This window comes from Bos javanicus, chromosome 6 (genome assembly GCF_032452875.1).
Source record: "Bos javanicus breed banteng chromosome 6, ARS-OSU_banteng_1.0, whole genome shotgun sequence".
Taxonomy (NCBI): domain Eukaryota; kingdom Metazoa; phylum Chordata; class Mammalia; order Artiodactyla; family Bovidae; genus Bos; species Bos javanicus.
The window spans coordinates 114,930,367-114,955,737 of NC_083873.1; the positions used below are offsets into that span (position 1 = coordinate 114,930,367).

At 62.8% G+C, this 25,371-nt stretch overlaps 1 protein-coding gene across 2 annotated transcripts; it reads left to right on the forward strand.

The window, feature by feature from the left end:
- Positions 1-454: 454 nt before the first annotated feature.
- CPZ (carboxypeptidase Z) lies at positions 455-23,981 on the forward strand. Of its 2 annotated transcripts, XM_061420950.1 has the most exons (11): positions 455-590; positions 5,352-5,384; positions 6,510-6,884; positions 9,048-9,260; positions 11,270-11,466; positions 12,196-12,357; positions 12,665-12,823; positions 17,245-17,380; positions 19,101-19,240; positions 22,773-22,872; positions 23,532-23,981. In XM_061420950.1, the coding sequence occupies exons 1-11, from the start codon at positions 506-508 to the stop codon at positions 23,864-23,866; spliced, it is 1,935 nt and encodes a 644-aa protein (XP_061276934.1). In that variant the 5' UTR covers positions 455-505; the 3' UTR covers positions 23,867-23,981. The 2 variants fall into 2 exon arrangements, with proteins under 2 accessions (XP_061276934.1, XP_061276935.1); XM_061420951.1 differs by lacking the exon at positions 5,352-5,384.
- The last annotated feature ends 1,390 nt before the right edge of the window (positions 23,982-25,371 follow it).

Here is a 25,371-nt window from a genome sequence, read left to right on the forward strand (position 1 = left end):
CCGCTGAGGTCCTGTTGGGAGAGGACTTCTCTGCAGGGTGCAGGCTCAGAGGTGGGGCAGGGGACGCCCAAGGTCATGGAAGAGACCCTTCAGGTGCATCCTCCAGCCTGCGACAGGGTTGGAGGAGTGCACACTCCATCGCTCCTCTGCTGGGACCCAGGCCCGGAGCTGGGGGTAGCCGGCCTGGCCCCCCTGCCAGTCGGGTCCAGGGCAGGCCAGGCCCCCGCCTCCCCGGCTCCCCCTCGGTCCAGGAATCGGGGCTAGTAGGCAGCATCAGCGGGGGACCCGGAAGTCAGGTGGGAGGCGGCACCCAGCCCCAAGGGGGGCTCTAACCCCTGGGGGCGGAGCGGCGGCCTCCGGAAGCGGGCGCGCTCACGGCTCGGCGCGGTTCCTGGCGCGGCCGCTGTAACCCGACTCCCCGCCCGCGGGGGGCGGGAGCCGAGCGGCGCTGCGCCCCGGCCCGAGTGCCACATCACTCGCCCGGCCGCCCTGCTCGCCGCCCACCATGCGGCCCCCGCCGCCGCTGCTCCTCACCATGCTGGTCCTCGCCGCCGCCCGGCCCGGGTGCGAGCCCGCCTGGGACCCCGAGGGTAAGGCGGGACCGCCCGGCCCCGGGGGTGGAACTCGGCAACCCCGGAACCGCCAACTTTCCCCCGCGTGACCCGGGGCTCCAGAGAACGTCCCCCAAATGGGCACCCTGTGAACCCTGGACCTGGGGGTCTGCACCAGAGGCGGGGCCTGACTCGCTGAGCGCATCCAGGCTGGGACCCCGGCGTGGAGTGCACAGGCAGGTTAGAGGTGCCCAGCTCTCAGCACCGCGGGCTCCAGCAGGGGCTTCCTCTTGGTCTGGGCACGGCCAGCGGGGGTGGGGTGGGGGGCGGTGCCCTGCAGGTGGGGTCCTAGGGAGCAGGTGCCAGGATTTTGCAGGAAGAGAGGGCATTCGAGGTCCCTAGTCCTTCCAGGAAGGGGGCGGCCTCTGGACCCTGTTGCAGACTCTTGAGCCCTCCCTCCCAACTCCGTGATGTGGACAACAGCATCTCCGGAAGTGGGTGCAGAGGGCCAGGGAGGGGGTGCGGTCCGTGCCAGGGAAAGGGGGTGCTCCTGGAGGATTCTGGGGGCAGGGGATGGCGGCACTCAGGGAGCGTCCAGGGACTTCGCGCCTGGGAGGGTGATGGGAGGCACCTGAGGATGGGGGCCAGCTGGGGCCCGGGCTGTGGTCCTCCCCACACTTTGCCTTCTGGGTGGGCCTCAGTTTCCCTTCGCAGTGAAAGGTGAGGGTGTGTCTGGTCCGCCGCCCTCAGGGTCCTTAGCAGCAGACACCTGTGACCCGGACTGCTGAAGTGGGGGGTGGGGGGGTTCCCTCCCACATTGGGGTCTGGGCGTGTTGGATTCTGAGTCTCCCAAGTGCCGGAGGTTTGCGGACACCTGAGAACTTGCTGGCACCAGCCAAGTAGGTTGTGCCAGGAGCAAAGTGCCCCTGCAGTTTGCCAAGCCCATCTCTCCCTTTCCTCTTCTCTCAGCTCAAGTTGAATTTTCTCTCCACCTCTGCCCCACCTTCACCTCTTTCCTCCCCCACTTTCTACAGAAAAGCCGGGGGCCAGGCAGTGTGTCTGGGTGTGTCTGGGTGTGTGCCCACACTTGTGTGCACACGTGGGATGCAGAAGGTCATGCAGAGGGTGTCACGGATGGAGCCTCCCCCAAGACCCCAGGAAGTGTCCACTATTATAGGCTTGTCAGGGAGCACAGACCCCCTCCTCCAGGAAGCTCTCCCTGACCTGCCCTTTTCCCAGGGAGAAGTGCAGACCCTCCTCCGGACCCAGGCTGCCCCTTCCTCACCTGGAGGCTTGGGCAGGGAGGGTCTCTGTCTTCCCCTCTGTGCAGCATCAGTGCCTCTTTCTAGAATAATTCCTTTTTCCAGTAGGATCTCCTTATGAGCATGTGTGGTCCGTGGAAGCCCAGTGCCTCTTCCAGACCGGACAGTGACGAGAGCATGGCCGGGCAGCTTGACTCCGGGCTGCTTTGTCCAGGACTGTCCTTGTCCTTCCTGTCTTACTGTCCTGGGGCTCAGAGCAAGCAGGCCTAGACCCTCACCCCTGCCTGTCCCTTGCCTTCTTATCAGCGGCCTGGAATTTGAGGCAGTCCACAGAGTCGGAGACGACTGAAGTGACTTAGCAGCAGCAGCCTTGCTTTGAGGGACAGGTCTGGGTTCAAATCCTGAATTCCCTGGACACTGTGTGTCCTTGGGTAGATGGGCTGACCTCTCTGACCTCATTCTGTTATTGTTCCCATCTAAGACACCCGACCCCCGGCATCTTGCTCCCTTGGTTGAAGACACGCTGACACCTTGTGGTCAAGAGGTGTAACGGTCACGTGTGGACTGCTCAAGAGCAGCCTTTGGACCAGCGCTGTCCAACACGCTAATGCCAACCCTCAAAACATCGCCTAACATTTCCCAGAAGCTACTCGAAAGAGATAGAAACAGGTGAAATTAAACCTAAGGGAAAATCTTACTTAACCCAATATATACACAATATTGGGGCTTCCCAGTTGGTGCTAGTGGTAAAGAACCTGCCTACCAAGGCAGGAGATGCAAGAGACATGGGTTCAGTGCCTGGGTCCAGAAGGTCCCCTGGAGGAGGGCACGGCAACCCACTCCAGTGTTCTCGCCTGGAGAATCCCAGGGATGGTGGAGCCTGGTGGGCTGCCGTCTATGGGGTCGCACAGAGTCGGACACGACTGTAGTGACTTAGCAGCTTAGCTGCAAGTTGGTACTTTATACCCGAAACACACATCCTTTTCAAGTCGCAGCATTTCAGGTGCTCAGTGCCCGCGCGTGGCTGGTGGGCACCACCCTGGACGGTGTGTCCTCTCGACCCCACCCCAGCCCAAGCTCCCCGAAGGCCCCCACTGGGGCTGGCCTGTTGTTTTGTGTCCCCCAAAGATACGTTGAAGTCCTAGGCACCCTCCCCCATGCCTCTGACTGTGGCTTGATCGGGACCCGGGACCTTTGCCGGTTTGGCTGCGTTAGAACGAAGGCGCACTGGCTCAGGCTGGGCTCTGAATCCCGTGACTGGTGTCTTTGGAAGAAGGTGGGGATTTGGGCACAGCACACCAGAAGGAACACGGGGTAACGGAGGCAGGGACTGGGGTGACGTGGCCGCAGCTGCGGGTTGCTGGGAGCCCAGGAGGACTCTTCCCTGATCCTGCGGAGGGGTGTGGCCCGCCAGCAGCTTGGTTTTGGGCGTCTGGCCTTCAGAACCGGGAGAGGATCAAGGCCTGTTACACCAACCTGTGGGTCTTCGTTACAGCCGTCCCGGGAGGTGAGTCCGCCGTCTCTCTCTTGCTCCTGGTAGCCACGCTGGAAGCATCGGTCCACGTCAGTAGATGCCACCCTCCTGTCCATCGCGACGGGCACTGCCATCTTGTGGGCGGGTCACAAGGGGCCCGGCCCCCTCCTTCCTGTGCGACCCAAGCCTCGTGTCAGCACCAGCTCGTGGGACCCCCCAGCAATGGTGCCAAGCCGCCCAGTCGTGTCCATCTCTTTGTGACCTTGGACTGTAGCCCGCCAGGCTCCTCTGTCCATGGGATTCTCCAGGCGAGAGTGGGTTGCCATTTCCTCCTCCTGGGGATCTGCCCGACCCAGGGACGGGACCCGCGTCTCTCACGGCTCCCGCACTGGCGGGCGGATTCTTTACCACTAGCGCCACCTGGGGGCAACAGTGCGCACTACTGTTCTCACCCCCATTTTACAGACAGGGAAACCGAGGCCCAGAGAGGCGCTTAATTCCCGAGCTTCAGCTTTCTCATCTGTGACTTGGGGAGGCTTGGAGCCACCTGCAACCAGGAGGGATCCGCTTGTCAAATCCACTCAAGTCCAGGCAGCTGAGTGGGTCTGATGCTTAGAAGGAGCTGGCATGGGGGTAACTGCTGTGTTCTGGCCTCCTCCGCCCGCATTTTCCTGAGGCCAGCAGAAGCACCAGGGCCAGTGGGAGCTCTGCTCACCAAGTCTGAGTGCATCTTCAGCTCTGCCCCGCTCGGCTCTGGGCCGGCACGCGGCAGGCACAGGCTTGGCGTTGGGACACAGGTGTGGGGAGGAAGGGGCCTTGGCGGGAGCCATTGGGCCGGGGAGCCCTGGGGCTCCTGAGCTGACGGGTGTGGCGTCTCACGGGTCGGTGAGTGTGAATTCTGAGTGTGAGCGCTGGGCACAGATGCTCCTGGGGGGGGGTCCTGCTCCGAGTGAATCCGTTTGTCTGTTCTCCGAACGCAGATGGGCAGATAGCGCAGCGACCGAGCAGAACCTGGGGCGGTTTCCCGCCCTTCCCTTAGTCCCACGTTTTGGTTTGTCCTCACACCCCCTCGTGCGGCAGAGGGCAGTGGGCACAACCTGCGAACAGCTCAGACCAGAAGGGCTTGGAGTCGGGTGATGGGGTCAGGTGGTGGGAGCCGGGCACGTGCTTGGAAATTGCCAGGCTGAGAGCAGGTGGCTCAGGGCACCTGGAGTTCTCACCCACTGCCAGCCCATCCCAGCGTGCAGGGCGTGGCGGCGGGCAGATGCAGCCCTCTCTGTTGTGTTGAGGGGCAGCCCTGTTGCCTGGATGCTTCAGGAAGATTATCCTCCTGCCCCTTACGTTGCCCGAGTGGTTCCAGCAGGCTGGGATGCCTGGAGTCCTTGGCAAGAGGGTGCCTTGAATGTCTCCTTCCCATGACAGCTTAGGGAGCTGGCCCATGGGGGTCAGGGGCTGTGGCTGCCCAGTCCTCAGTGGGGGAACCGTGGTCCATGTCGGGGGTACTGTGTGTACAGGGGGCTGCTCAGCTAGCCTAACAGGACCCCCCACCCGTATCCCCCCTCTGGGGGACTCGCGTATGCTCAGGTAGGCTTCCGTGACCCCAGGCTGTAAGGTGAATCCCTAGAAGCAGCCTCCATCCTTGTCAGACCGTGGTCCAGGCCTGGGTTCCAGATGAAGATCTGGGGTTAGGACACTTCCCCTCTGGTCCCAGCTCATCCAGCTCTGCCTGTCTCTCTCCGGCCCCCGCCCAGCGCCCACTTCCTGATTTCTTGTTTCCTGCGCTTCCATCCCCCAGCCGAAGCTGGAACCGGCCAGTGGATGTATTCACACCATGGCTTTCGGCCAGCACTCCGAGTCAGTGCTCTGCCTTCTATTAGGGAAGCTGTGTGACCTCAGACTCAGTCTTCCCGCCTGGGGAATGGGGGTCTCGGCCACGTGGATGTCAGAGGGCGGCTGTGGCGGGGAGGGTGGGAGTGGCTGGGGGACCGGCCCCGTGAGGAGCAGCGGGATTTGGGGATGGGCAGGGGTCCCCGCCCCTGACGGTGTTGCCCCCTCTCTCTGCAGGTGGATGCCCCGGGTCTGCAGCTGCAGACAGCGGTACGTACCCGGACCGCCCGGTTTTGTTTTGTGGGAGTGAACACAGGCCCTCCACGCTCTCAAAGCCTTTTAGGGGGAGGAACCCGGGGTTCTGCAATGGGTGATGATTAAGAGGGCCCTTCGATCAAATCCAGACCTAATTAAAAGAGCTAGAAATCAGGCAAAACAAGAGAGGGAGGCCCTTCCCTCTGTGCAGCTGGGCTCCCACCCCTGGCTCTGCCCTGGGCTTCTGCGGGGGTCTCTTCCATCCCTCCCTCTCCGCGGCCCCCCAGGCGGGCTCGAGGAGGTCTGGGGTCTGACTTGAGGTGCGCATGTGCCGCGCTGGCTGGCTCTGCACCCCGTGTGTTCTTGGCACCTGCTGAGTCTGGGGCTGGGACAAGCCCCTCCCCGCCTGGCCCCGAGTTCCTGTCTCTAAAGTGAGGAAGGGAGCACTGAACTCCTGGGGGTGATGCTGGAGAGGACGTGGATCTGGCGTATCGGAGGCACTCAGAGCAGGCATTTCTTCAAGGCTCCTCCTGCCAGATTTGGGCATTGGGGTATTCTGAGCAGAAGCACTGGATTTTTTTTTAAGTGAAAGTGGCTCAGTTGTGTCCAACTCTCTGCGACCCCATGGACTATACAGTCTGTGGAATTCTCCAGGCCAGAATACTGGAGTGGGTAGCTTTTCCCTTCTCCAGGGGATCTTCCCAACCCAGAAATAGAACCCAGGTCTCCAGCATTGCAGGCAGATTCTTTACCAGCTGAGCCACAAGGGAAGCTGGTAAAGAATTATTATTATTTTTTTAAGTAGGACAATATTTTTGCCAAACAGAAGTCAACCATATGCCTTAACGAGGCAACTCCTTGGCCCGGTTGGCTTTCCTGGGCCCAGTCTGCGGATGTGGAAGCTGCTGGGCCCTCTCACGGGTCAGCCCGGGGGCCGTCGCTGGTCCTCCCGAAGGCTCTGGCTCCCTCTGCCGGGGGCCTTGTCCGGGCCTCTCCGTGCCGCCCGTCCCTGTTGGCTCTGGTCCTTAGTGGGGTCAGCTTGGGCAGAGCGGCACTTAGTAGGCAGGCGTCTGAGCACGTCCTGGGGGTCATCGTGGGAGGGAGTGCCCTGGTGACCCCACCGTCCCCCCCCGCCCTCAGCCATGTGCGTGGACCTGCAGCTGCAGACCTGCAGTGACGTCACCTACAACCGGACGGCCTTCCCCACGCTGCTGCAACACCGGTCCCGGGAGGCCGTGGAGTCCAGCTCCGAGTACATCCTCCTGAGCGTGCTGCACCACCTCCTGGAGGGCCAGTGCAACCCCGACCTGCGCCTGCTGGGCTGCGCCGTGCTGGCCCCGCGCTGCGAGGGCGGCCGCGTGCGGAGACCCTGCCGCCACGTCTGCGGGGCGCTGCGCGAGGCCTGCCAGCCCGCCTTCGATGCCATCGACATGGCCTGGCCCTACTTCCTCGATTGTGGCCGCTACTTCTCGGGCCCGGAGGAAGGCTGCTACGACCCCCTGGAGAAGCTGCGAGGTGGGCTCCAGGGGGGCCCCGCTGTGGTGAGCAGCTGGATGACCGGGCGGGCCAGCAGGACATGCGTTGGGAGGGCAGTGCCTTGGCCAAGCCGGAGGCCCTGGGTGCAGGGGCCAGGCTGGGAGGGCAGAGGTGTGGGGGCCTGAGTCCTGGATGGCACTCCCCTCGCCCATCAGAGAACTGCAGGGTGCTGGTGTGAGGAGCCTGTCTCTCTTGAGGCCTGCCTGGCAAAGCCTGTGATCGCCTGTGGCCGCTCCTGAAAGATCACACGTGGCATATTGACTGGAGCGGCAGCCAGATGCCTCAGAGTGGGGTCCGTGGAACCCCATGGGCTCAGGGAAGCCACCCAGAGGGGCTGTGGAGATGGGCTTTGGTTCCTCATGCAGACAAATGAGTGGAGCTGGAATGGGCAGTCCCGAGTGATAGTGAGCCCCCCGTCTCAGGGGGTGTGTGAGGCGCTTCTGGGGGCCACATGGCTGTGAGGTGGGGCGATGGGTGACGAGCACCTCTGCAGGCCTCCCTGCCCCCCAGCCAGGCTTCCAGAGTGAGTGAGACGGGTGGTCCCAGTGACCCTGGGACCCTTGGTGGCCTGTGAGGAGAGCCCTCTAATCTGGTCCAGACCACAGCCCCCGCGTCACACGTGGCTCCTGAGAGCTGGGCGCATGGCTCAGGTGACTGGGGACTGAAGTTTTGATTTTCCTTGATTGTAATGAATTTGAGCCTAAATGCAAATAGCCACCCGTGGCCAGTGTGCGTGACACCGGTCGGTGCGGGACGGTGGCTTCCGGCGTCTCATGTGCGGACGTCACAAAGCTCACAGGGAGGTCCACGTGATCTGGGGTCAAGTGTCACACACGTGTTGTCTCGTTAAGACCCCACAGTGACTCTGAATACGGGTGCAGCCATTTCACAGGTGACCGACTGGAGGCTCTGGGAAGGCCACCAGCAGCAGGGTGGGGGCTGGTGTGAGCCAGGCCGGCCACTGACGGATGGGTTGATCAGTCCACGTGCCTGATGGCCCTCAGGTGCCCGCTGTGTCCACGGCTCCCAGCTGGGAACCAAGGAGGTGGTAGGTAGCAACCAGGGGTGCCTCGGGTTGGCCCCCAGCGAGCCCTGGCTTCCCGCTCCGCCAGTCACTGGCTGTGCAGAGCTCAGGGCTGATCCTGGAGCTGAATCTGGGAGGGAGATGAGGGTGCCGTCTACCTGCAGCTTCTTTGTGACTCAGAGGCCCATGGGCTGCACTTTGCAGGCAGACGGGAGCCATCCGCCAGGGAAGAGGCAGGAAGCGTGGCTGGGTGGGGGCCGAGAGACAGAGGAAAGGAACCCGACATCTCTGTGGGACCAGGCCCGCCGGCCCTGGGGAAGCCCGCAGAGTGGGCTGGAGGGAGTTTATTTTGGGCCAGTCTGCCACCAAATTGCTGGTTCCGTCTGCTTTCTTCTCCCTCAGAAACCATTTTGAGCAGAAATGAAACCACAAGGCAAGTGAGACGCTTGGGAAAAGCGTGCACTGTTAGTGCCCCTGCTCTCCAAGACCAGCCCACTGGGACCTGCGTCTTCCCGTGCAGAGACACCACGGGAGGCGGTCTGGGAGCCCCTGGGCTGGCCTTGGGGTGCTCCTGTGAGTGGGAGGGGCCCGCCAGCTGGTCTGGGGATGGCCGTGGTAGACAGCCTACCTATGCCTGGAAGCCCAGACTGTCTCCTGAGGAAGCTTTGCAAATTTGGGGGAAAAGCATACCTTCTGCTCCCCCGTCCCTCCCCCCTCCCTACCCCGTCACCGCTGATGCCTGGGGACACAGTCATCCTAAGTCAGAAGGCAGCCAGACCACGGTTTTCTTTGAGGATCCTGTCCACGTGCGTCTGTTTTGTATTCTGCTGCTCTGTATGTTACAAAATTTCCAAACAAACCCCATACGCCTGTTCTTCATTGACGCTAGGAGCTGCATTGCTGTGTACACCTGTCGGGGGCTGTGATTAGCTGTCCACGTCAGGTTTCACAAAGGGAACTTTACTTACAAACGCAGTCATGTCTGGGGAGCCATCCGAGGGGCCCGTGTGGGTCCCGACATCCCGGGCTCCCCAGGGCGGGGCTGGGAGTTGGGGCGAGGGCAGCGGCAGCCCCGAGCTGACCCCTGGTGCCTGTGTCCACCCACCCCCCACCCCCAGGAGGCCTGGACATCGAGGAGGCACTGCCCTCGGGCCACCCGCCCACCTTCATTCAGTTCACCCATCACTCCTACGCCCAGATGGTGCGCGTGCTGAGGCGGACGGCGGCCCGCTGTGCCCACATCTCCAAGACCTACAGCATCGGGCGCAGCTTCGACGGCCGGGACCTGCTGGTCATCGAGTTCTCGAGCCGGCCTGGCCAGCACGAGCTGAGTAAGCCACTGCCGCCATCGGGGGAGGCGGGGTGAGCGGTCTGGGCTGGGAAAAGGCACCGGCCCGCTTGGCCTTGGGGTACACGAGCAGGTACTCGGTCCTGATCAAAGCCCCCGTGTTTGGGGGACGGGGTGGGTGGGGATTTGGGGCGTGCTGGGGGCACTGGGGTGCTGGCCACCTCCCACCAGGCGTGTGCGCCCACCGTCACAGCCACGCTGGGAGTTGGGGAGGAGGCGGCCAGGAGGCTTATGGCCCTGGGGGCTGCAGACGTCGTGGGCCTTGAGGTGAGGGGTGCACGGTGACCGCAGGCCCGTCAGACCTTGTGCGTCTCTAGTGAAAACCCTAACTGTGTTGTTGTTTCTGCAACCTTGCCCTGGTGCACCTGGATGCCAGGCAGGTGTGTGGGCGCTGGGTCCTGGACCCTGACAGCTCCTCCTTTGAGTGTCATTCCCAGAGCGTCTTCCCGTTAATTTAAAACCCAAGTCCATTTCAGCTCCTAGGAGGCTGCGTCCTGTTTGGAGCTGGGGCCCCACGTGGGAAGCGCTGGATCTCACTGTGCCTGCAGCCACGCTCTTGCAGGGCTCAGCGGCGTGTGGCCCTGCCCCAGTCCTGGTTCACCTGCCGTGACGGGGAAGGCCCTTCCGGCCTGGAGCGCAGATGCTGGAAAAATGACTGAAGCCATGTCAGGGGCAGGTCAAGGAAAAGGTGCTGGGCTCCGGGGCTGGGGCGTGGGGGTCTGGCCCCAGAACCCCGATGTTCTGACAAAGACTCGGCACCCTGACTGGATGGCCTGTTTCCTGGGTAGCGAGGCGAAGATGAGCACCAGCCTGGCTCCAGGGCACTGAGAGCAGCTGGGCAGAGGGTCCCAGGCCTTCTCCCCAGCCCCTCAGCTCGTCTGTGCCTGAGACCCTGCGAGTCGGACAGGATCCGTCTGGATCCCATTTGGCCTTGGTCCTTACCAAGTACTCAAACGTGGCCCTCGTCTTGGCCAAGCGGCTCCGGCCCCCTTTGCTGGTCTAGCTGCGCTCAGCCTGGTTTCCATCCGGGTGGCTCCTGCAGCATGGACTTCACGTGCCCAAAGCCCTGTCTCCCATCAGGGGTCGGAGGTCATCGAGCCTCGCCCCTGCCTCCAGGGCCCACCCTGCCCGGCTCCCCCTCCAGCTCTGGGCTGAAGGCGGGATTCCTGCTTTCAGGTTGAGGGGGCGCAGCTGAGGAACACGGGGGCGGGCCGTGTCCTTTGTGAGGGGCCACGGGCAGTGACTGCTGTGACAGCCTCAGGGGCATCTGTGTGCTGGGGCTGTTGGGGGGACGGGGCTGCACACAGCCTAGGAGGGAGATGCCGTTTTCCATGTGAGCAGTGCGGGGCTCAGAGAGGAGAGGCGACTCGTGCAGGGTCCATGTTAGGAAGACCGCTGGGCTCCTGGTCCACTCTTGCACGCATCCACCCGTCCGTGTAGCCACCCATTCTTCCATCCGTGTACCCTTCCAGCCACCTTCATTCCTTCTTTCTTTCCTTTCTTCCGTCCTTCTCTCTTCCTTTGTTGCTTCCCGCTTTCCACCTAGCGGTCCTTCCACCACCCACCTTCCCTCCATCCAGGCCCTCAGCCACCCATGCATCCTTCCATCTGTCTTCCTTCCTTCCACCTACCCATCGCTCCATCTATCCATCCTTTCACTCCCCTGTCTTCCCGTCTAAGCACCAGTGTCCGCTCTCCTCCACCGCACAAGCACGGGGAGTGGCCGTGAATGAAATTCACACAGACCGACGATAGTGCCTAGGATTATTAATCAGTTATCATTGATCCGTCACGCTGGTATTTAAGGCTCTACATCACCGACGAGCTCAGCGGAAGTGGTGGCCTTGATGAGACCTCGTTAATCACAGAGACACTTGGGCCAGAACCAGCGTGAATAGGTTCCGTAACAACAGGCTGCCCTTGCCACGCGGGCCCTCAGGTTTCCGGGACCCCGGAGGCGACCCCCAGGTCACTGTGTCCCCTCCCCCACAGTGGAGCCGGAGGTGAAGCTCATCGGTAACATCCATGGTAACGAGGTGGCGGGCCGCGAGATGCTCATCTACCTGGCGCAGTACCTGTGCTCCGAGTACCTGCTGGGCAGCCCCCGAATCCAGCGTCTGCTCAACACCACCCGCGTCCACCTGCTGCCCTCCATGAACCCCGACGGCTACGAGGTGGCGGCCGCAGAGGTGAGGGCCCCACGCCGCCCCGCGGCCGCTGCCTTCCACACGCCCCGTCCGCTCAGCCACCAGCGGTTGTGGAGGGTCTGTGCCCCTGCCGTCCTGGGTAATGGGGACTCAGCGGGCACCCATACGGGCAAAGCCCTGCTTGGCGTGGGGACCAACGCTGGTAATGCTGTGGTGGCTTAAAAGGTGACGTGCGCCGTGGAGACAGGATGAAACGGGGGTGGGTGGGAGGAGCCAGGAGCGGAGGGCCTCTTGGAGGAGGTGACGAGTAGGGCCTTCAGCGGGTGGGCAGTGAGCTGTGCATCCTTGACGTGGGGCACCCGGTGGAGACAGGATGAAACGGGGGTGGGTGGCGGAGCCAGGAGCGGAGGGCCTCTTGGAGGAGGTGATGAGTAGGGCCTTCAGCGGGTGGGCAGTGAGCTGTGCATCCTTGACGTGGGGCACCCCGTGGAGACAGGATGAAACGGGGGTGGGTGGGGGAGCCAGGAGTGGAGGGCCTCTTGGAGGAGGTGACGAGTAGGGCCTTCAGCGGGTGGGCAGTGAGCTGTGCATCCTTGACGTGGGGCACCCCAGGCAGGGCACAGCCGGCTGGCTCGGGGCCTGGAGGTTGGAGGGTCAGCCCGGAGGTCTGGGAGGTGGCGGATGAGCTCCAGAGTTCATCTCATGAAACCAGAGAGAATCCCGCCCGCCGTGACTCTCAGCCCAGCCTTGGGCCTCCCACCTGTGGTTCAGGGCGCCGGCTACAACGGGTGGACCAGCGGCAGGCAGAACGCGCAAAACCTGGACCTGAACCGAAACTTCCCCGACCTGACGTCCGAGTACTACCGCCTGGCCTCGGTCCGCGGCGCGCGCAGCGACCACATCGCCATCCCCCAGCACTACTGGTGGGGTAAGGTAGGAGCCCGCTGCCACACCCGAGGGCTCCGGTTTTTCCGGGACCCTTGGGGGGTCCTGCCCCTACTGAAAGCACCCAGAGCCTGGCAGGTGCCTGGTGACAGTGCGTGGGAGGGCTGCCTGGAGGAGGTGGCGTCCACAGGAGGTGGGGGAGGAGAGTTCCAGGCCCAGGATGGGCACTTGGGGGCACCCGGTGGGGTGGGGCCGGGGCGGAATCCTAAAGCTTAGGCATGGGGCTGAGTGATCAGCAGGGATGCGCCTGGCCCTGAGGACCGTCTCCTCCTCCCCCCCGACCCACCCTGGGCAGGTGGCCCCCGAGACGAAGGCAATAATGAAGTGGATGCGAACCATTCCCTTCGTGCTCTCAGCCAGCCTCCACGGGGGCGACCTGGTGGTGTCCTATCCCTTCGACTTCTCCAAGCATCCCCAGGAGGAAAAGATGTTTTCTCCCACGCCCGACGAGAAGGTGAGAGGCTGGGCGGGTTTGCTGTGGGTGGTGCCCTCGGGGGGCCTGAAGTCCTTCAGGTCCTGAGGCGAGTGCCTTCCAGCCTTCTGAACCATTCGGAGCCTTCCAGACCCAGCTCCAAACCCCCTCCTCCAGGAAGCCTTCCAGCCAGCTCCGCCCCTCCCTTCTCTGGCCACCCCACCTTCCATCAGTGTCTCCTCTGGGAGCTCCTGGGGTGGGCACCCTGGCTGAGTGCCTTCCCCACACAGGCCACCCCAGGGGAGGGCGCGGCCCCGGGCGGTGCCAGCAGAGGGCAGTGCTGCGTTGCGCATGGCGCCCAGCGGCTCCTGGCGCCTCCCCCGTTGTGGGCAGGGCGGGCTTGCTAAAGGTCAGGTCCTTCCCTGATGGCTCAGCTGGTAAAGAATTTGCCTGCAATGTGGGAGACCTGGGTTCCATCCCTGGGTTGGGAAGATCCCCTGGAGAAGGGAAAGGCTCCCCACTCCAGTATTCTGGCCTGGAGAATCCCAGAGAATTACTGGAGAAGGGAAAGGGTACCCACTCCTCCATCTTCTTGGGCTTCCCTGGTGGCTCAGCTGGTAAAGAATCTGCCTGCAATGCGGGAGGCCCCGGGTTCGGTCCCTGGGTTGGGAAGATCCCCTGGAGAAGGGAACGGCTCCCCACTCCAGTATTGTGGCCTGGAGAATCCCATGGACAGCCCACAGGGTGGCAGAGAGTCGGACACGACTGAGCGACTTCTTTCACTTCTCAGGTGCCCTGGGAAGCAGTGGGGTCCAACTAGGAGTTCTGGTCACCTGGGCCCAGAGGAGGCCCGTTTTCCCCACTGGTCAGAGCAGCAGGGGATAAGACCCGGGATGCTGGCCGGACCCTTCTCTGGCTGCATTCTTCCCTTCTCCGGGGGCACCCCTGCCCTGATGGACACCAGAGCTGGCCTTCTGGAAGGGCATGGGAGCTAAGGAGACCAAGGCCAGGGAGTGGGGGTGAGCTTTGCTGGGTCACCCCCTGGAGTTGAGCTGCGCAAACTGCCCTGATGGCCCCCATCCCCCAGGGCCGTTTGTGCCCCGCCAGGAGCAGGAGTTTCCCACCCTCGCAGGAGGCCGCAGCTTGCAGGACTTCCCCTGACCAGCACGGGGAGGCTCTGGAGGGTCTGACCGGGTCACTAAGGCCTGGGCACTAAGCGGGCCCCCTGGAGGCCCAGACTCGGGCGGAGGGCCGGGCCTGGCCTCTGCCGCCTTCTCAGGCCTTCCCCTGGTACTGGGGGCAGGGCAGAGAGCGTGGGGCGGGTCCCGGATGGACAAGTGCCTGGGCCGGCCCCCGTCTTGTTCTGTGGTCCCTCAGGGGTCCCCCTGCCTCACCCAGCCCCCCCTCCTCACCTCCCCACGGCAGGTCTCCCCCTACCGCCGTGACGAGGACAGGGACCTGAGCTGCGGGCCCTCGTCTACGGGGGAGACGGAGTCAGACTCGAGCAAGGATGAGGAGGTGCGGCCTCGGCCAGGGCAGGGAGCTGCCCGGGAGGCCGGGGACGAGCGGGGGTGGGGTGTGTGCGTGTCTGTGTGTGTGTGGACCGCAGCCTGAGGGTGGACTTTGAGAAGGGCGTCCTCCAGGGCCAGCCCCCCCGTGGAGCCGGAGGATCAGTTGGGGACTCCCCCAGGCTCCCAGGAGTGAGGCTCAGGGCTGTGGGCAGTGGGAGCTGGGGGGCCCAGCGGGCACGGGCTGAGCCCGCCCCCTGCAGCGCTGGGAGCTGCACCATCCGGACGTCACCTGTGTGTCCCTGCTGACTGGCCCTGCCCTCGTTCGTTCTGGTGCCCACTGCCTCCCTCACTCAGCACATCCCCACTCAGCCACCCACCCAGTCACTCAGCCACCCACCCAGTCACCCACTCGCTCAGCCATTCACTCATTCATTAATTCACCCATTCACTCATTTATCAACAATCCACTCATTCATTTCCTCCCTCCCTCACTGATTCCCGCACTTAGTCATTCATTCAGTCACTCAGTCCTTTATTCACTCACTCATCACATACCCATTCATCCACTCACTAATTCACTCACTCACTTATTTGCTCACTCGTTCATTCACTCACTCATCCATCGCTCAGTCATTCATTCCTCACTCATTCATCACTCATTCACTCATTAATTCACCCACTCACCCATTTATTCACTCGTTCATTCATTCCCTCCCTCCCTCATTCACTCCCTTTCTCAGTCACTCACTCACTCACTGACTCCTACAACCAGCACATGCCTGGGACCCAGAGAGGTGCTGGCTTCTATGCTTGGGGCTCTGCAAGTGCTTCTGGAGTGGCTGGGTGTCTCCCCTGTGCATGGCCTGTGCCCGCTGTGGCTGTGCCGTCAGAGGGCAAAGTCAGCATCTGGGTGAAGCCCCTGGGCACCAGGCTCAGACTCTCTGGCTCTCAGGGGCAGATGCGTGAAGATGCCTCGAGGGGGGAAGTTCACCTCAACGAGTCCCCACAGAGTCAAAACACCGAGTGCCTTCCCCACCAGCCATCAATCACCGATCGATCATCCTTCAGACCTGCAGCCAGCGGTGGTCTCTGTGGAAACCAGGGTCCCAGGAGAGGCTTGGGGAGTGGGGCAGCAGGAGGAGGGCCTGAGCAGGGTGTCCAAGCCACACCCCCAGACTTCCATGGTGCCACAGTGCCTCAGGGCAGCATTCAAGGCTCCTAGGCCAGCCAGGGCTGCCTGCCTCGCCCCTCTGTCCCCCTACACACCTGCCCCTTCTGCCAAAATCCTGCTCCCAGCTCGGCTCCAGCTCCGTCCTGCCGTCCAGGCCCTCCCTGGCCCGGCCCAGCCCCCAGTGGGAAGGAGCTAGTTTATGCAGGCCCCTGGCCGGCTGGCCCTTCTCTCTGACCCTGGCCCGTGCTCCTGGGCTGCAGCCAGTCCACGTCTGCGCCTCCTAGCAGCCCACCACACCCCACCTTGTTTCTCTGGGAGTGGTCATGATCCCTGTGTCTTCCCCACCCACCCACACCCGGCACCTGGGCAGACCTCCCGCCCCCAGGGCAGGCCTGATCCCAGCCAGCCTGGGGCTCGAGCACCCTGGGGTGGTGGAGACTTTCCCTGCTCTCCTGAGGGGCTGATTGACAGGTGACAGGAGGCGGCCCCAGGGCAGGATGGAGAGAGACCAGGAGAGAGGATTTGGGGGGGGCACACCTTGGAGAGGGGCTAGCCTAACCTTCTGGGCCTAACCAGCCTAGGTCCCACTCTTCAGATGGGTGGTGGGTACCAGAGAGGTGGGGACCCAGGCAGAGTTCCAGAAATAACCCCGTCAGCACCTGGATGCCTGCCTGAAAGGGCTGATGCTGACCACAGGTGGCTGCGGCTGCTGGCAGGATAGCGGTCCTTGACTGCTGACCTTGGTGACTGCAGGACACCCATGGGTTTGTATGTGGGGACTTGGGCTGTGTCTGTGGGACCAAGTTGAAACTGCAGCCTTACCCTGAGAAACTGGACGCATCCTTCTCCAAACCACAGGCCCTGGGTCTGAGTCGTCAGGAGAGACCTCACTCTGGCCTGGAGCAGCCGCTCATTGCTGGCCCCACCTGTCCACCTCCCCTTTTCTTAAAGAAGGGCCCTCATGCAGGGACACCCTCTCCCGGGGCCCGGGGCCCCTGAACAGGCCCAGGGCAGGCGCACCCCTCATCCATCTGGACCTTGCTTGGAGCCTCCACTCTGGGTCAGACCTGTGTCCGGTCCTGGGACACACAGGTGGCTGAGTCCAGTCTGGGAGGAGGACCTGGGGCCTGCAGGGGTGAGGGGTGTCATGAGGGGAGCTCTGGGCTGGGGGAGGCCAGTGGGGGAGGGGCTCTGCACCACCTAGGAATTGGGGCCACCCTCCAGGCCCTGCCCCCAGGCTCCCCCCCTCCCAGGGGGTGGCAGACCCTGAGCTGCGTCCTGTGTGGGACCACCAGACGCAGTGGAAACTGGGGACAGGTTATGGCAGCAGGCGGGTTGGCTCCTGCAGCGGCTGGTGTTCCTGGGCACATAAAGTGGTGAATACCATAGACGTTCACGTGAGAGATGAAGGCAGTAAAAATGGGACCATCCCAGCCCCCATCCCCCCCCACCTGTTTCCCCCCAAGGCCTGCCCTCTGCTCAATAGCAAGAAATGCTTCATGCCGACCTACCTCCGGAACGCCCCCTTCTCGAGGGGAAGCCCACACCACCTAGCCAGGTGTGCAGGGCTCCCTGACGTGCCCGTGTATCCACCTCCGTTCCTCTGCACATGCTGGGCCCGCTATAAAGACACTGCCCCCCTCCCACCTGAGCTGCAGGCGTTCCCTGAGGCAGCCCCGCCCACGAGGCACCTCCCGCCTCACCCTCTGCCCCCAGCTCAGAGGGCGTCCAGCAGGGCGCCCACCACAGCCCTCGTGGGGACCTCTCCGTCTCCCTTCCAGATGTTCAAGTTGCTGGCCCGAGCCTACGCCGACGTGCACCCTATGATGATGGACAGGTCGGAGAACAGGTGTGGGGGCAACTTCCTGAAGAGGGGCAGCATCATCAATGGGGCTGACTGGTACAGCTTCACCGGAGGTGCGCGGGCCGGTAGAGGGGGTGTTGGGGGGCGGGGCCGGGGGCGGGCTGGAGCCCGGGGTGGGGGCGGGGCCTTGCTTGGAGGCTGGGCTTGGGGCGGGGCTTTGGTTGGGAACAGGGTGGGCTGGGGGCGGGGCGCGGTCTGGGGTGGGGGCGGGGACCGGGCGGGCCAGAGTCCGGGCGGGTCCTGGGGCGGGGCGGGGCCCGAAGCCCGGCCGCGGCTGGGCGAGGGCGCAGCTGGGCAGGGGAAGGGCTAGGCTCGGGGTCCGAGCTGAACTGGGGCTGGAGGGAGGGAAAGTTCCTATATCCGGGAAGGGCTAGACTTCCTGTTGCCTTTTCTGCGGTTTATTTAATGGTCACTTACCATCTCATGATCCCACCCATGACCAGTTCGCCTTTTGGGGGTTTTGTAGGGTTGCCTGATGGAGTACAGGATTGTCAGTGAAGCCGGAGTTTTAGAGAAGTGAGGAAGGGTGTTGAGTACTATATAAATACTAACTCCAAACATGTGGGATGTTCTTACACTAAAACTATATTCATTATTTCTCTGAAATGCGGGAGCAGGTGACTCCCTGTGTCACTGGGGCCCCGAGGCTGAGCCCACAGGCCTCCACGCGCTGCTGGCCACCCCTCCACGCTGGCATGACGCTGAATATTCATGTCCCTTGACAGATAAGGAAATTGGACTCAGATAAGGAAAGGGCCAGCTCGAGGGCCTGAGCCTGTGGCAGAGCTGAGACTCACCCTGCCTGTCCCCCGACTTCTCCTGGGAGGTGGACAGGGCAGCCCCTCAGCTCCTGTTCCAGAGACGTGTTCTCCTCTGCTCAGCGCCCCTGCTGCCCACGGTGGCACATGTGGTCTTTCCCCGGAGGGGGCAGTGCAGCTTCTGTCTCACCAGGACCCAGACACATGGGTCCCCTGACCCTCGGGGGGAGGGCTTCGAGTCTCAATCATGACCCTTCAGTGGGGTCTGTAAAGAGCCCACTGGGGTGCTGAGCCTGGGAGAGGTGAGCCGGGCTCCCCACCCACCGGGCATGAGTTCAGGAGGGTTAGGGGCCATGGCCAGGGACAAAGGGGCCATCTGTGTGTGGAGGGTGTGGCCTCACTGCGGACTTGAACGGTAACTCATGAGGGGTGGCTGCTGGCTGCCAGGGCTTGGAGGAGGCCCTGAAGCTCTGAAGGTCCAGGCCCCAGAGCCACCTAGAAGCTTCTGCTGGACAAGACCTCCCAAGCAGTTGGGGTGGAGGGCAGGCTCAGGGGGCGGTGGTCAGCCCGACCTGCTCCAAAGGCTCTGTGGCCTCCCAGGCCGGGTGTCAGCCCCCCTGAGCTGGGCTCCCCCAGAGATGGAGTTTGTAGGACCTTCCTCTCTGAATCGGTCTCAGGACTGTCCTGTAAATGGACACTGTTATGGGTGACCGCGCTGGGGCAGGGGCACCTGTGGGCCCAGCGTGAGCCCAGCTTCTCTGCTGGAGGCGGACTTGCTCCTGCTCCCCCGAAGGCCGCACAGATGGTAGGGGAGTCTGTGGACAGGGGCGCCAGACCACTTGTTCCCCAGCCCAGTTCCCCCTCCCCTGGGACCTTGGGTGGGAGCCGTCTGCCTCCATCTGTCTGGCTGGGAGGCCGGGATAGGACTGGCCTCTCCCAGCTCTCCAGCCCGGGCCCGCGGGGGCTGGTGTTGAGGGCCGCTCGCTCAGCTGCCCCCACCCCCACCGTGCTGCAGGCATGTCCGACTTCAACTACCTGCACAGCAACTGCTTTGAGATCACGGTGGAGCTGGGCTGCATGAAGTTCCCCCCGGAGGAGGCACTCTACACGATCTGGCAGCACAACAAGGAGCCGCTGCTAAGCTTCATGGAGATGGTGAGCTCTGCGTGCTGTGCCCGACCCCGCCCGGGACCTGGCATGCGGAGGGGCGCCCAGACCCGGGCCCCGCGGCGGGCGACCCCCGGACCGGGACACCGGACGGCGGGGCTCGGCGTCCACGCGGTCACGTAGTCATTCTGCACTTGCTTCTTCGTTAACCATCTGTGTTCATGAGTGAAGGCTCACCAGACGTCTCTCCTCCCCTAGGCCCAGCCTCGGGGTGGCTGGGGATGCCAGGGGGGCACACATCAGGGTCCCCAGTGCAGCAGGGGTCTCTGTGAGGGGAGTGCAGGGGGCAGTGCAGCCCAGGGCAGCCCCTGACCCAGCCTTGGAGGCCAGGTGTCTTCTTGGAGGAAGGAGGCACCCGGGATGTATCTTGAAGTGGAAGTAGGGGAGGTCATGCCACAGGACAGGGACCCTCTGGCAGAGGGGGTGGCGTGGGGGTGTTTAGACCACTGAGGGTCCCGTGGCCAGAATGAGGGGCATGGCCCTGGGAAGAGGTGAGTCCTGGCTGGGAGCACGCCTGCAGGGCATGGCTGGCAGCAGGGTGCGGGGTCATCAGGCAGGGCCTGTCCTCCCCTTAGGCTCGGAGGGGAGGACACGGGCTGCTGGGGTGGGAGTAGGGCAACAGGATTGAGGGGTGACCTCCTCATCGTGGGCTAAGAGCCTCCAGAAATAAGCGTACCGTGAGCGGGGGGCCTCAGAGAGCGTGTCTAAAGTCACCCCTCACCGGACCCAGAGAACCGAGACTCCCGGTGGTCCAGTGACCATGTGGGGACCCAGTGCTGAGGTCCCGCCACCCCTTCCAGCCCTGCCCCAGCCCTCAGGCTCCGCAGCGTGCCCCCCACCCCTCCCAAGGGATGCTGTTCTGAATAGGGTAATGCTCATGTGAGGGACACGGAAACTCAAAACGGAGCATGATAACGGGGGTTTTGTGAGAAGCCTCTGCTTTTTCCTTTTTCCCGAGCATCTTTAAGAATCATAAAAATCGCATGTTGCTGCCAGTGAGGAGCAGGTCCGAAGAGAGGAGCAGGATTGCCCGAGGGAGACAGCAAGGGGCTGTGAGCGTGCAGAACTTTACAGTTGGTGCCCCCTGCCCCCAGCCCCAGCCACACGGCCTCGAATCCTGCCACCAGGCCTGGCTGGGAGACAGGGCTGCCGCGTTTTTCAGTTGGAAGAATGAGGGTGCTGGGAAAGGGTCGTGCCAGTCGGGGGACCCTGGGCTCCATCCAGGATCACGGGGGCTCTGATATAGCCAGAGGAGGAGACAGAGAGGGTCAGAGAGTGACTGCGCTGGTCCGATGTCATCGGCCTCTCGAACTCAGATCTGCCTGCCCCAAGCCCCAGTTCCACTGTCGAAGCCCCTCCCTTCTAGAAAGATCAGGAACTTCCTCCCGGTGGGGAGCGAGCAGAGCCTCTGGGCCAGCAGCTGCAGCAGTGGGGAAGGAGCAAGGCCCCGGATGACAACTGGACATTGTCAGCGTGGGGTCCTTCTTGGAGGCTGTGCCAGCCACCTTGCTGCTCGGGGCCGGGCAGCATCAATAATGGCTCATGGCCAGGCCTCCTCGCGCGTCACGCTTTACGGCCGTCTGGTGGAAATGACTTTTAAGGAGCCTTAAACGGGGCTGGGATCGCTCTGTGGATATTGCATGTGAAGGCTCGGGGCATAAAGATTTAATACTGCAATCGGCCGGGCAGCCTGTGGCCGAGCCTGGCTGCCCCCCAGGACGGTCCCCAGGACAGCTGCCCGGGCCTCCTGATAAGGATCTGTCTGTCATGTCCACTGAGGCCTTTCCCTAAGTGATCCTGACCAGGCCTGGGGGGGTGGCGTCCACCTCCCTCTGGTTGAGGTGGCGGCGGGGGGCATCTCTCCTCCTCTGCCTGAGGGCTCCACGTGCCTGCTTCTGCAGGATGATGACCGTCCGCCTGAGAGCAGGGATGGACCAAGCGCTCGCTGGAGGTCCTTCTGTGTGTCTGGCCTCTGCTCTTGGGTTAGGGGGCAGGGAAAAGGCAGACGGTGACATCGCACTGAGGTCAGAGCTGGAAGAAGGGAACCAGGACTGTGGGTTCCCCAAGGAGGCCCCTGGTGTGACCAGTCATCAGGGAGGGCTTCCTGGAGGAAAAGGAGTGTGAGCTGTGTCTGGAAAGGGGAGAGGGATAGGTCAGGCCTTGTGAGCAGAGGAAGGGCGGGGTGGAGGCTGGCAGTCCTGGGCGGCCCTGGAGGAGGGAGGGGCAGCCTTCAGGGACAGAGCAGCCCCCAAGCTGAGTTGCCATTCCCACCCGGAGTCCCGGCCTCCTCTGACGTGAGGAGGATCGACCTCTGGTTGTTTCCTGCCGATGGAGCTAGGGTGCTCAGCTTGTGCCTTGCACGTCATTTTAGGAGAACTGTGCAGAGGCTCTGGGAGGTGCTTTCTTTGCCAAGTGTAAGGCTTCCTGGCCTGATGGTGACGTGTGCGTGAGCTGTGGGGCATCTGCTCGGACACCGCCCGTGCTTAGGACCAGCCCACGGAGAGGGTGGGGCCGCCCTGCCTCCAGCTCGGCTGTACTGATTCTTATTCCCTGAGGCAGGCACAGCGACCCTCTGTTACAGATGGGAAGAGGGGCCGAGATGCCCAGGTGGCTTGCCTGAGGTCAGAGAGCCGGTTGGTGCACGGCTGGGACTGACACCAGGGTCCCAACCCTCAGGCCTGTGTCCTCCTGCTGCCTCCCCACTGCCTTCGGGACCCTGGCCCCACTGGCCCTAGTTACCCAGGCAGGGGGCTCAGATGTGTTCACAGGTGGGCACAAGGGGTCACAGGTGCCGCTCAGGGCTCAGGAGATGTTGTCGGCCTGACCCCCTGAGCTGGCACTGTGGGCCATTTGGAAACCCTGAATGGGGTTGATTGTTGCTGGGGGAGGACCCCGGCGGTGGGCTCCTCATTGCTCACCCTCACCTCACAGACGAGGGTTTCCCTGGAGACAGCCTGGGTGGGCTGCCGGGCCCTCAGTTCAGTTCAGTTCAGTTCAGTCGCTCAGTCGTGTCCGACTTTTGCGACCCCATGAATTGCAGCACGCCAGGCCTCCCTGTCCATCACCAACTCCCGGAGTTCACTTAAACTCACATCCATTGAGTCGGTGATGCCATCCAGCCATCTCATCCTCTGTTGTCCCCTTTTCCTCCTGCCCCCAATCCCTCCCAGCATCAGAGTCTTTTCCAATGAGTCAACTCTTTGCATGAGGTGGCCAAAGTACTGGAGTTTCAGCTTTAGCATCATTCCTTCCAAAGAACACCCAGGGCTGATCTCCTTCAGAATGGACTGGTTGGATCTCCTTGAAGTCCAAGGGACTCTCAAGGGACTAGATTTGATAGATAGAGTGCCTGAGGAACTATGGACGGAGGTTCGTGACATTGTACAGGAGACAGGGATCAAGATCATCCCCATGGAAAAGAAATGCAAAAAGCAAAATGGCTGTCTGGGGAGGCCTTACAAGTAGCCGGGCCCTCAAGCGGGTACAAACCGTATCCCCACCCGGTCCTTGGCCCCCTCAGGTGCACCGGGGCATCAAAGGCATGGTGATGGACAAGTTTGGCAAGCCGGTCAAGAACGCCCGGATCTTAGTCAAGGGCATCCGCCATGACATCACCACTGGTGAGCAATTCCTGGGGCTCCTGCAGTGCTCAGAGTGTGACCCTGCTCCATCCGTCCACTGCTGGCCTCGGGGGAGGGTGAGGCTGGGGAGCCCCGGGGGTCTGTGTCCACCTTGAGCTGTATCTCCTGCAGCACTGAGCCCAGCGGGTGGGGACACATGCAGGTCTTGACTGCTGATGACCATCGATGTGGATCCTGTGTTCCTCAAGAAGGAACACCACCATTATAGACAGAGCCTGTGGGTTCACGTCCCAGAGCTTCTATCCCACTGACCAGCTGTGTGTCCTTGTGGGCTCTGGGTGCCCTCAGGGATTTCACAGCTGGTTTGAAAAATACCGTACCCTGTGACGTGTGCTCCTGGAGGAAACAGTCCAGAGAAAGGAGGGCTTGTTAACTGTGTGTGTACAGGGGTGGGGTGGGGTGGGGTGGGATGGACTGTGAAGGCTTCAGAGAGGAGGTGTGGCTAGGCAGGGCTTTGCGGGATGAATAGGAGTTTGACAGAGGGAGGCGGTGGGAAGGACGTTCCAGGCCCACACAGAGGCGAGTGCACCCTTGGAGTCTGCTGTCCTGCAGGCAAACGCCCCCGACCCCCAGTGCCCACTGTCTCAAGGCTGTGTGGGCCCAGCTCCGAGAGCCATTCCCCTTCCATGTGTCTGCAGCCCCAGATGGTGACTACTGGAGACTGCTGCCCCCGGGGGCCCACATCGTCATCGCTCAAGCCCCTGGCTATTCCAAGGTCATCAAGAAAGTCATCATCCCTGCCCGGATGAAGAGGGCCGGCCGCGTGGACTTCATTCTCCAGCCACTGAGGACTGGACCCCAGAAGTTCCTTCCCGGGTCCCGGAGGGGTGGGCTCGGAGGGGAGCCCCAGGAGCCCGACGAGGAGCCCCTGGGGGCCCGGAGACAGCCCACGACCGGCGGCAGCAAGCCCTGGTGGTGGTCCTACTTCACGTCGCTGGGCCAGCACCAGCCACGCTGGCTGCTCAAGTACTAGGTGCCCCGGCCCTGCCGGACGCGCAGGCCACGTCGTCTCCTGCTCTTGATCCGTCTTCCAGAGGCGTCCTACGAAGCCGTCTCCGTCTCATTAAAGTGTTTCTCTTCCCCTCCCACTGCGATGAGAGGCTCTGTGTGCGCGGGCCGGCGTGGCTGCTGGAGGAGAGAGGCCCGCCTGTCCTGCCCGCCTCCGGGGTCCCTGGCATGGGCTCCTCTGTCCCCCAGGCGGCCATCCCAGGGCGGCTCTGCCAACCCTTCTGTGCGCAGCCCATTCCTGGAAAGGGAGGCCTTGAATCCAGAGGGGCCTCGACGTTATAGATGGAAAGTCGAGGTTCAGCAGGGGGCGTGATGCCCCAAGGCCACACGGAGAGGGTGATGCCAGGCTGGGACTTGAGGCTGAGGGTCCTGCAGTTGACAGCTGTGTGTCTGGGAGGATGTGGATGCAGGTGGGAGGTGGGGGGAAGCTGGGGGGAGCCCGGTTGGGGAGTGGGAATTGGCTGAGCCCCCAGCAGGTGACAAGGTCATCATAGTCTCTAGGGCAGGTGAGCCGGCAAGAAGCATGGCCCAGCAGTCACCCTCAGAAGCGCCTGACTCCAGGAGGAAGGGTCTCCCTCCTCAGCCCCCTCCTCATCCTGTGATGAAAGCATCTCAGGGCCCCTCAAGGCCCCCTCTTGGTCCACCTCTGAAGTTCAGTGCGTCTGTCCGTCCTGGGATCTGTCGGATGGGGAGTGAGGAAGCCTAACAGAGGAGGCCCCTAGAGAGGGTGTGCTAGTCATCTAGGGCTGCATAGCAAAGCCCCGCAGACCATGCGCACTCGTCCCCTGGTCTTGGAGGCTGGGAGGCCGAGTCAGGGTGTCTGCAGGCTCCTTCTGCTCCAGGCCTGTGTCCTTGGTGTCTAGACGGCCGTCCTGACCCCGTCTTCCCATCCTGCTCCGTCCACGCCTGTCTCTCTATCCCAGTGTCCTCTGTTTATGTAAGTCTTATTGGATGGGGGCCCACCCTGAGGGCCCCATTTGATTTGATCACCGCGGTCTCCAAATACAGTCGCGTTCGAGGGTACTGGAGCTTAGGACTCCAACATATAAAATCTGGGGAGTTGGGGGTGGCCGGGTGGGGGGGACACAATTCAACCCCTAAGAGGAGGACCGGCCACAGCTCGATAGTTTCCTTGCTGGCTCCTGGCTGTGTTCTTAGAGGTCCCTTGCATCCCTAGTCCAGGCCTGGGCAGGGTTGACCCCATACAGAAGTGGGGGTGTATCTTGCCAGAGCAGTGGCTTCACTTCATGAATATCAGCCTGCCCCCCACCCCGCTGCCCTTGCCCATCAGCATTGTGGGAGCGCGTCCTGCCAACCTGGACCAAAGCCGACAGAAGGGGGCATGCTTCTGGTGCAGGGCGGTGTGTGGCGGGGTGCAGGAGGGGGCGCGGGCCTCCTCCCGTCACACAGTCTGGGCCCCATGCCGCGCTTCATGGTTTGCAACCAAGGCACGTGTGTGCGTCCTGGGGG

Excerpts from the sequence above, each read along its gene's own strand:
- CPZ (XM_061420950.1), top strand. The coding sequence starts at position 506 with ATGCGGCCCCCGCCGCCGCTGCTCCTCACCATGCTGGTCCTCGCCGCC. Across the intron at positions 591-5,351 it reads GCCCGCCTGGGACCCCGAGG|GTGGATGCCCCGGGTCTGCA; the intron begins GTAAGGCGGGAC and ends CTCTCTCTGCAG. Across the intron at positions 12,824-17,244 it reads CTCCCACGCCCGACGAGAAG|ATGTTCAAGTTGCTGGCCCG; the intron begins GTGAGAGGCTGG and ends TCTCCCTTCCAG.